This window comes from Felis catus, chromosome E3 (genome assembly GCF_018350175.1).
Source record: "Felis catus isolate Fca126 chromosome E3, F.catus_Fca126_mat1.0, whole genome shotgun sequence".
Lineage (NCBI taxonomy): Eukaryota > Metazoa > Chordata > Mammalia > Carnivora > Felidae > Felis > Felis catus.
In genome coordinates, this window is record NC_058383.1 from 9,824,643 (window position 1) to 9,835,686 (window position 11,044).

The 11,044-nt window shown below is 51.9% G+C and overlaps 1 protein-coding gene across 2 annotated transcripts in view; it reads left to right on the forward strand.

Annotated features, from left to right (window-relative positions):
• Window positions 1–9,612, forward strand: part of HIP1 (huntingtin interacting protein 1) — a 153,842-nt gene extending 144,230 nt beyond the window's left edge. For both annotated transcript variants that reach the window (XM_023246656.2, XM_019820566.3), the window contains exons 27-31: window positions 214–319; window positions 1,035–1,158; window positions 1,622–1,683; window positions 4,960–5,068; window positions 5,806–9,612. In XM_023246656.2, coding sequence (XP_023102424.1) covers window positions 214–319; window positions 1,035–1,158; window positions 1,622–1,683; window positions 4,960–5,068; window positions 5,806–5,858 — 454 coding nt within the window. In that variant the 3' untranslated portion in view covers window positions 5,859–9,612. The remainder of the gene's footprint in view (window positions 1–213; window positions 320–1,034; window positions 1,159–1,621; window positions 1,684–4,959; window positions 5,069–5,805) is intronic.
• The last annotated feature ends 1,432 nt before the right edge of the window (window positions 9,613–11,044 follow it).

Here is an 11,044-nt window from a genome sequence, read left to right on the forward strand (position 1 = left end):
AGGACCTGAGCCGAAGTCAGACGCTTAACCAACGGAGCCCCAACAGGACTAGAAGTTTAAAAGGAAACCTGGATCTCCTTGGCAGTGCAGGAGTGGGGCAGGCAGTCTGTGTTCTCTGAAAAAGCCAGGGTGATAGGCGAGGTCTAGAGGTGGGATTATAAGGGGTTGTAGCCGTCAGTGACATAATCTATCTTGTCCCTTCCTGACTCCCAGGGACGCAGCCGATCTGGTGGTACAAGGCAGAGGGAAATTTGAGGAACTGATGGTGTGTTCGCATGAAATTGCTGCTAGCACAGCCCAGCTTGTGGCTGCGTCTAAGGTAGGAGCCGCACACGACACCCCGGGGCTCTGTAAGGGCCGGCTAGATTAGAGACACTCGGATGATGGAGCCTGCCCCGAGAACAGAGGAATTATCCAGGGTCCACGTAGGTTGGGTCCCACATTAAAATTCTGCCTCTCAAGGGTCCCAAACTACCCTCCTCTGAGAGCCTGCCATCTGTCATCAAGGAGCCCCTCTGCCCAGCTTGTCACATGGGCTTCTCTTCTTGGCTTTCATCACTTTTGTTAGTAGTGGCCTTTGAGGGTCCCAGCCATGCCGACCTCCGATCGACAGTCTCGGCATTCAAGGAGCTCTTAGATAAGGAATATGTCAGCACAGTGGGCTTGTTACCTGGCCCGGCTCTGAGGTTCCACTACCAATGTCTGCCTCTCCTTAAGAGTCTCTGCATTTGAACCACTGCCCCATCTAAACGTGATACAAAGCTTGCTACCAAAATCTGTCTGTGAGTTATATAGTACCCCGGGGAGTGTTCTTATCGTCCTTACTTACCATCACCCCAAATTAGTTTCCATAACTAGGAAAGCTAGAGTCTGAGGCCACCAAATATGCCGGGGAGGTGACCCCAGAGACAGCGATTTTTAAGAAGTCGATTGGGGACCACAGCGGATACCATGTTTGTCAAGAACTGTCGGACCGACTATTTGATTCAGTCGTCGCCACGTTGTGTGAACCTCAATCCGCTTGGTCCTGGCAGGTGAAAGCTGATAAGGACAGCCCAAACCTGGCCCAGCTGCAGCAGGCCTCTCGGGGAGTAAACCAGGCCACCGCCACTGTTGTGGCTTCGACCATTTCTGGCAAATCACAGATCGAGGAGACAGGTAGCCTTCCAGAAGCAATGCTTTCCTTACCTATCTTGTTCAGCTATTTTTATGTTCTTTTTCATGACCCCGATGTCCCACAATTCTGTTTCCAAATTCTGTATTGTTCATCGTTCTCCACGCATACTTATATTCTCGTAAGATGGGACACCGCATAAGCATGCTATTTGTATCTCCATGGCAACAGACCTTAAGGTGGATTTTCCATTTAGTAATTTCTCTGGATTCAAAGACATGAGTCTCCAGGCCTGGCTGTCCCGGGGGGTGAGGGGAGGGGTGGGGAGGTTCCGAGCCTCGTTACCCTTTCACGGCACTTCTGTCCCGTCCATCCATCAGTGACTTTCAAGTGTGTGGTGGGAACTAGCAAACCAAGCCTTTTAGCAGAGCGCTGACATTGGCCGCCTCTCGGGGGAGAGTCAGCCATGGGCATTCTCTGACAAGACCTTCTCTCTCATCCTTGCAGACAACATGGACTTCTCTAGCATGACACTGACCCAGATCAAACGCCAGGAGATGGATTCCCAGGTACGATCCCCGCTTCTGAGTGTACTGTTCTGTTGCCGGTGACGTCACCCCCAAATCTTGTCCCCGTGGAGAGAAGCCAGTGGGGGAGAGTCTTGGGGAGGAAACAAACACGGACGGACAGTCGCCCAGGAATGAATGAATGCCAATGATGCTGGAAGGGACAGTGGAGGCGGCGGCAGATGACGGGTTAAGATCAGAATCTTAACTCTTGCTCACTAATGCCCCTCTCAACGTTACCATCAGGGATTTCCTAGCCGACATTAACGAGCATTTAATGTCTTGTGATTGACAATTTTTTCATTGTAGTTGACATCTAACGGTACATTAGTTTCAGGCATACATGTAGCGACAATTCCATGTATGGTCCCCACCTGTCACCATGCAACATCATGACAATATTTTGTTAATGACAATATTATTGACTATATTCCCTATGTCTATGACTTATTTTTCTCATAACTGGAATCCCGTACCTCTTAATACCGTTTACCTGCTGCACCCATCCCTCCGCCCACTTCCCCTCTGACTAGTTTGTCTATTTCTGCTTTTTTTGTTTTTCAGCAGTTATTTTTTTTTTAAACTTCTACTATGAATTATTTGTGTATGACCTCTGGTTTAAAAAAGAAAAATCAGGGGCGCCTGGGTGGCGCAGTCGGTTAAGCGTCCGACTTCAGCCAGGTCACGATCTCGCGGTCTGTGAGTTCGAGCCCCGCGTCAGGCTCTGGGCTGACGGCTCGGAGCCTGGAGCCTGTTTCTGATTCTGAGTCTCCCTCTCTCTCTGCCCCTCCCCCGTTCATGCTCTGTCTCTCTCTGTCCCAAAAATAAATAAACGTTGAAAAAAAAAATTTTTTAAAAAAAGAAAAATCAATTCACTGAAAGCCCATCAAAAGACAATGCCATTATCCCCGATTGTTCAGTAAAGTTATGGCATGCAAAGGAATAGGAATCCATGGGACCCTGAAAAAAACCCTGACATCCTTGTTTTAGAATGACTGGTCCCAGGGGTGCCTGGGTGGTTCAGTCGGTTAAGCATCCAACTTTCGTTCAGGTCACGATCTCACAGCTCGTGAGTTTGAGTCCCACACTGGGCTCTGTGCTGACAGCTCAGAGCCTGGAGCCAAGCAGGCTCTGTGTCTCCCTCTCTCTGCGCCCCACCCCTGCTCATACTCTGCCTCTCTCTCCTTCAAAAAAAAAAAAAAAGAATTACTGGTCCCAGTCTTGGAGTAAAGTCCAGGTTGAAGACCATTAAAGGCTCTGTATGTGTCTCTCGACATCTTTTAGGAAAAGTCATATGGCCAAATACTGGAAGACCTGAGGTCAGGCTTGAGTCTACACTGTCTACACTGTCTTGCTTACTGGTCTCATCCAGCCCCGCTTGACTGCAGATCCCATCTGTATGCTGATGAGTACCAGAGCCTTCTCCCAGGCCTCAATCTTCTCCTTGAGCTCTGTGTTTGTCCAACTGCCTACTTGATCCCTCCACGTGATGCCAAATACATCTCTAATTGAATGGGTCCAAACCAGGGCTACTGGTTTCCTTCCCACTCAGATCTGTCCCTCCCCTGTTTTCTCCATCTCAGTAACTGGAACCCCTCCCAGACCTGGATGGCGGAGACCTAGGAGGCTTCCTTGGGTCCTCTCTTCTCCCTCTTCCTTCTACATCCAGTCCCCCAGCAGGTCCTGTCAACTGTGACTCTCCTGGCCTGAACCTTCCCCCTTTTCTCCGTTTCCCTAACCCAGCCTAAGCCACCACTGGTTCTCTCCTGACCTACTGCAAAAGCAACTTAACTGTAACTTATGCAAGTGTTTGTTTCCAAGTAGTTTTGTGGAGGGGCCAGGGAGGTGGGGCAGTTGGGGTGGAGAATAGGAAAGGGTGTCGCTGAGACAGGTCCAGCCCTGGGTTGACAGTTGGCAGAACTTGGTGAAGGCACACGATGGAGTTTGCCATATCATCTCCATTTCTCTGTGTATGTTCTCCATTTTGCATAATCAAAAATTTGAAAAGAAAAAAAAGGAACCACCTAACCGGGCTTCATTGCTTCCACTCTTGCCCCCTACAGTTTGTTCAGGTTCCGCATATTTTATTTTCTTTCTTTCTTTCTTTCTTTCTTTCTTTTAAGTTTAGTTATTTTGAGAGAGAGAGAGCGAGCACACACACATGTGAGCAGGGTGGGAGTGGGGGGGTGCAGAGAGAGCTGGAGAGAGAGAATCCCAAGCAGGCTCCACACTGTCAGTGCAGAGCCCAACATAGGGCTTGAACTCACGAACTGTGAGATCATGACCTGAGCTGAAATCAAAAGTCAGACGCTTAACCGACTTGAGCCGCCCAGGTGCCCCAATTTTACGTATTTTAAAAGCGTAAATAACATCACTTTATGTCCCTTGCTTAAAATCTTCCAATGGCTTTCCTTTCACACTTGAGTTAAAACCCAAATTCCTGACCCCAGCCCGGGGCCCTGGGCTGTTTTTCCACCCATCTCCCATGGCCCTCTCCCTCTCCCAACCTCCTTCCTGCCTGAGGAGCCTCTGCTGAGCACCCTTTGCCCTTATCACATGACCCTGTGTCACTTTCACTATGGGTCTGATCTATTCTTGTTCATGAGTTTATGTCTTTGCCCTGCAGGGTAAGCAGAGACCTTGTCTGTCCATGCACCACTGTGTCTCCAGCACCTGCCGCAGAGCCCCGGGGTACATGATGGGTGCTCAGCTCAGCAAATGTTTCTTGAATTAATAAATAAATTAATAAAATAACTAGAATTAATGAGGGGTAGGGATAGCCAGGGACCAGCCTTTTCCTTGGGAAGATTGTGCTTTTTCCTGTATAATGATAACCCTAAGTTGGGCCAGCCCTTCAGAGATACCAGAGCCATCAGAGCTGGCTCTTGCCTGGATTTCCAGGAAAGCGGGATTGAAAGAGAAGGGGGATTTGGTTGGAACATGCCACACGGATGGGCTACACATTGGAGATGCTTTCAGATAGAGATTTCAGAGGAGCACGTTATGAGCCCTACTCCCAACAGGCTTTGGGGCTATAAGGCATCAGGTCCAGTAGAGGGCCCCAGTGAGGACCAAGAGGAGCCACTGGGATAGACTGGTGGATGGCAGAGGGTGGGGAAATGCACAGACCCGAGGATGAAATGGAGAACCAGGTACACTATGGAAACGGGGGGAATAACCCAAAGGAAGAAGAGACCCGGAACACGGAGGAGAGGGACTGAGTTAGCACGAGACCACCGTCCGGTTGCTGCTCAAGAGCACCTTCCGCTCTTCCCACAGGTCCGGGTGCTGGAGCTGGAGAATGAACTGCAGAAGGAACGTCAAAAGTTGGGAGAGCTTCGGAAAAAGCACTACGAGCTCGCCGGTGTTGCCGAGGGCTGGGAAGAAGGTGGGCCTCTCTGAGGGCCGGTGAGGGCACGGTGAGGGGAGGGCGCACGTCCCCTCAGACGTGACCGAATGAGGCGCCCTTCAGGCCGCTGACTTCCCCCTCACGACTCACAGAGCGTGTTTTCTCTGCAGTTGTAGACAACCTCCAAGCCCAGAACTGCCATAAATTGTGGCGAATCGAGAGCTTTGGGGGTCACCTGTCAAGACCTTAACCTTGACCAGTGGGCTCATCACCCACTCACCACTGTTCCCTTCCAGGCCCAGTTAGCCTGGTTTCCGGCCCAGCAGTTTCCTGTGTGGCTTGCACAGAGGTGAACAGTGAATGAAAACATGGCGGCCAGCAGGCAGGGCAAGTGGATCACAGGCCTCTCGCTGACCAGGGTCAGCAGTGGGCACCAGTGGCCGCGCCACAGACAGGGTCAAGAGCTAGAAATGGAGTGGAGTAGGGGTACTGTCAGGCCCACCCGCCCAGAGAGGCTTTATCGCCTGGAATGTACTGCTCTCCCACGTGCCTAACGCGGCCAACTTGATCACGGCCAGGACTGCCAACCCTCGTCGTCTTGTCTGCGGGAACCAACCACAGATGCGTACCACTCGTGGTCGGGCACCTAACTTGGGGAATAGATGCCTGTGAGCATGAGGTATTTTAGAGCCTAACGCTGGTCGCCGTTCCTGTTGGGTACACGAACGCGTGCACACGCGACGCGCTATGAAACAGAAATTACCGTTGTCTTTCAGGAACAGAAGCATCGCCACCAGCACTGCACGAAGCGGTCACCGGAAAAGAATAGAGCCACACCGACACCCCACACGTCTGAGTGTAAATCTTGTTGCAGTCTCTGTGTGTTATTCCCCAGCCACAGCCTAAGCCCCCGGGGGTCCCGGCGGCAGCCACACCGCACACCGCTCCCGTTGTCCAGAGCCGGGGACCCGAATGGCCTTCCACAGAGGAGGGGGACCAGGGCCGCCCCCGCGGAGAGGCCCTCCCTCCCAGTCCTGCCTGCTGTTTGGCCCCCCCACCCCCCACCCCCGATGCTCGGCATCCTTGTCCGAGGGGCCTGCTGTTCCAGAGAGCCTGGCAAGGGGCCATCTATGCCTTCTCTTCTCTGTTTTCTTCTCAGCCTTTTCTTTTACCATCATTTGCACCAACTTGGGAGCATCCGAGGGCTGGTGGGCTCCCAACCAGGATGCCGCCCCGAATCTGCCGTCAGAACGGCAGGGGCGTCCTGGCTGAGCACGCCAAGGCAGCTCTCCCCTCTCTTGGCAGTCCCATGGCTTCCCACTGCTTCTTACGGTGGTTGGTTGGGTTTTCTTTGGGGGGGGGGGCTGTTTTTGGTTTTTTGGGGTTTTTTTGGTTCTCTTCTTTCAGTGTTCACTCGTAGAGCCAACTCTCCCAAAGGGAGCGCCCCCAGAGCTCTGAGCCATCGGGGGGGGGGCCCCTAACCACAGCAGGTAACAGCAATGGTGCTGCTTAGCCTCCACCTTGGTGCTCCACGCCAGCCTCCATGCTGAGTGTCCTGCGGAGCGAGGATGGGTCAGCCGAGGCCACTCCCCAGGGGCGGGCACTGCTGCAGGGCCACGCTTTCCTCCAAAAGCTGAAGCAGAGCGAGTGCCTTTTCCTCCTAAAGCGAGAGCCCGGCTGAGAGAGCCCCTGCCCACCTTCACGAGCGACCAGGGGTAAAGAAAGAAGGGGAGGAGGGGTGCACACTGCCCAGGTCTCGGGAGACCCCGCTCTTGGGAACTCTGCGCGACCAGGCTGAAAAACCTGATCACATGCCTCAATGTGTCGGTGAGAGAAGCCACATTTCTGACCCCAGAATGAATTTTCCGGGCCACCTCCCTTCAGGCCCAGGCAGGACCCTGAGAGGGAGTGCATGAGGGGTTTCCAGTTCCTTCCTCCAAATGGCTGCTTTGGCATCCTTGTGAACCTGAAGAAGCTATATAGTTCCGCGTTCTACCTAATCGATAGACCCAGAAGATCAGGCAGACTTGCTCCCGGCAGGAAAGAACCCTGTGCTTGGTTTGGTACCTTTCATATTTATTACTAACCTCCGTTGAGCAGCAGCAGCCTACAGAAAGCCGCTTTGAGCAATCAGGATTTGAGGTGTAACGATGGCAAGGCGTGCGTTGCTGCCCTAGGTCATCAGTCTTCAAGTATCAGAAACAAGCTTCCCAATCTGTTACCAGTCTAGACCCCGAAGCGAGCAGCTTCCTCAGAGCATCTGGGTCAGAGAAACCGAGAAAGGGGGACCACTGGCTCTGAGCCCTTCCAGCCACACATCCCGGGCCCTTGCTGCTCGGACGGGATGAGGACAGAAGGCACGTAACGGCTTCCTAGAGGCGGGCAGCCTGACAGCACTTGTCCACCTCCAGATGGACCCCCGCATTTAAGTGACCTTCCGATCTTGGACAAACAGCGTCTTCCTTCCTTATCTGTAGCAACTCGTAGGTAGAAAGCCAACAAGCACTTCCCAGGACCTGTCCCAAAGGAACGTCTCGAAGTGTTGCTACCTGACAGGTTGTGAGAGTCCTGTTTGATCACTGTGAATCAACCCCGCCCCTTCCTAACCACGCCCCTCCCTCTCTGTACATTTCCTAAGTAGGGCACTCAAGACGCACTCTCCCATTAGCTCAGATTCCAAGAGTCAGACGTGCTATCTCCACATTGGGCTAAGGGGGGGGTGGTCAGCGGTAGAAGATGAGCGGTCTTACGCTTTAAAGCCCCTTGGTGCTCGGCGTTTTTCCATCCGCGGCTCAGAAGGAATGGCGTGCGGCATCCCCGTCCCCGTTGTGCGTTCTCAGAGTGGGTCAACATTACCACAGAGGACTAGTCCTCACTTCCCAGAGTCTTGGCCAAACTGTTGTGCTCTAGGTTCCCAGTGGTGACAAAAAAATCTAGAATGTGGGACCACACTAGGACTCTGAATCACACTCCCTCTAAAAAGAAGCCACGGTAACTTTTAAAACCTTTGTGGACTGTGGACTTAGCCCGAGTAATCCAACCGTGCAGAAGGCAATTAAACAGGAACGCAGGCTAATCCGTCTCGCACGAGCCAGATGCAGCACAATTCTGTTGGTCGTTGCTCACCTTGGAAGCTGGTCCATGCTCTAGCCAAAATCAAATTGTCCTTCCTTGGCTTTTCTAAAAATGAGCGTATCTCTACTTGGTGTGAAATGCTCAATTAAAACAGGAATCACATCCTAAGGCTAAAAATGAACTCACAGCCTTTTAGTCACCTGAGCATCGGTAGTGACTGAAGTCCCATGGGTCAGTGTAAATGGGTCACAGCAAGGCAGAGGAAGAAAATGGCTTAGGGCCGATGAGAGGTTGAAAGACAGCCGTATCCGTTATTTAATTTTGTAATACAGTGCTCTAATACCTCTAGAGTAAGGGTTTGTGTGTACATAATAAGGAACACAATAGAAAAGACCTGCCTTTGTGGGGTTCTTTTATATCTGAGTCAGGAGTTTAAATTAGACTGTAATTTAGATTGTTTGCTGATTCTGCTGCTTACAGCAGGGTCCCTAGGATCCCACCTGAATGGGAGTCCCTAACCCATGGCTGGAAGAACCAAACATTGTCCAGAATATCCTTTTTTGGAAGTGTTTGAGCTGCCAGGTCAACACCAGGGTTTACCAGGTACCACGGGGGTCACGATGCATGTCGTCCATTCAGTCAGGTTGGTTTGCTTCGGCTCCTCCCTGAGGAGGAACTGGTTCTGAACTTGCACCTGGGACATACTCCCTTCTCTGCCGGCTCCGTGGCCCGGAGGCATCTGCCGGCTCCACTTACCCTGGTCTCTGACAACAGGTAGAAGTTCTTGTTACCTTCTACCGCCTTTGCAAGTCTCTGGAAATCCTTCCTGCCAATGAAAGCCTTCGATCCTGGCATTGACCTCTCAACTAGATTGGCTTTGCCCGTCGCCATCTTCGGTCCTCCAGAGACCGCCCTGTCTATAGCATAGAACCACCACCACGGGCCTGCCAGCCTTCACCACAGCAAACCGGGCCAGCTGTCTGCTGCTCAAGTCCCCTTCGTCTCCCAGGGTCAGACCAAATGCAGGATCAGCGACCCAGAGTGGTGGCACAGCCTCTCACCCCCAGGAGCCAAAGCAACGGGAAACAATTGGTTAGATGCCGTGGGGTCCGATTCTGAGAGTAGGTCATTTCCAGACATGGTTTTCAGGTGACCCTCAACTACCTCAGGTTTGAAGGCCCTAAACGAAGCTGATTACTACTCATAGGGACAAACCGAGGGGGTTCAGATAAATCTTGGTGATAACTTATAACAAACTCTCACATTTAGGTTTGCAGGGATAGGTTGGGTTTGTTTTTTCTTGTTTTTAACCTTTCCCCCAGTTTTCCGTTAGAATAGTTCCTATAAATGAATTTCATTTTCCACTGAGTGCCTACCTTCCCAGGGCAGGTAGCCACTGGCTTTTGTTCCCTTCCAACAATACTTTTCTTATGGTATTAAGACCTTTCTTTGTATAATACATTGCATCTGTGTTTTCAATTTTTCAAATAAATATTTCAACCTGGCAATGGAGAGTAGTTGTGATGACCGGCCAACCAAAGTGGTTTGGAGGTTGGGGCTCCAGTGAAAAGCCTACACTTCTATCCTGGGATTCACTGAATCCGCTTAAGCTCTGGGCCTCTGGGAGTCGGTCTGAAAGACAGGACGTTTTCTGAGGAATACAACTGTAGAGAAACTGGTTTGCACTCCTTAATCATGTTCTGTCTCCTATACACTGTCCTGACCTTGGGAATGATCGAGCGGAACGTGCCAAAGTGGCCAATGCTGTCATTTATCTTGATGGCCGGGTCTGTGCGTGAAATCTCGGGATTTTAGGTGTGATCTGAGGTCCCAGGCTATGGATGAGCCTTTCCCCGCCTGCAAGACACAATAGTCACCTGCCGTCTTAAAAATTGGATGGGACAAATGCCGCTCAGTGCCAGAGGCTGCCAGTCCCGGCTCCCAGAGGATCTGCAGAGGGAGCTGCTGTTAAGCTAAGGGGACATCCAAGGGAGGGAGGGAGATGGGGAAGGCCCGGGGATGAATTGCCCAAATGACTCATCAAGTAAGGAGAGAGGGACCGCCCGGCGGGAAGATGATCTGGATAAATACAGAAATGGGGGACGCTTGCCTACAGCCGGGGTTTTCTGCTCCCTGCAGCAAAATGCAAGGGTGAGCCTGTTGCATTTGAAGCACCACTGAGAGAGTGGACAGACCTTGGTCACAGCTGTCCTGTAGATCACTCCTGGGGCTCAAGTGTGAAGTTGAGGGGTCTAAAAAGCCAGGCAGAGGGCTGCTTTGAGCTTCCAAGTGCCTTCCAGGGGCCTAGGTCTGGCCCGGCCAGCTGGGCCACCGAGGCAGGTGTACCCAGCCCTCGACACTGCCCAGCCTGCACATGGCCTTGACCAGATGCCCCAGAGGCTCTGGTACTCACACCTAAGGGGTCTTCCCAGCCTCCTGTGGCCACGCCCCAGTTCTAGAAAGGCAGCTTGGCCGGCTGGTCACTCCGGCAGGCAGAGCATTGCAAGGAATCTCGAGATCAGGCCACTAGAATGATACTAACATGCCTTAATAAGGGCGGTAGGGGCGGGAATTAGGGCTTACACAGACGGGCCAAATTTGGGGCCTGGGGGTAGCCCTGCCAAAGTAAAAGGCAACGAAGGGAATGGGCAAGTGGAAGGATAGTGCAGCTGAAATCTAAGCCGAGGGCACACAGCTGAGGCACACGCTGTCCTGTTGCCTGAAGCCCGTGAGTTCATCTTGCTCAGTCTGTAACACGTTGCTGAACAGATGGTAGGCCTTTCAGCATTTTGGGGCGAGTGAACGTTTCTCTATTTACTCTGCATTCTTAGTCATACACACGTTTTATGAATCCATCCACTGTGCGAGCACTGAAATGTCGAAAGATGAAGACTGTCCGTTCCCTACCCGCAAAGGTTACGTGCACGTGTTAGGTTTTAT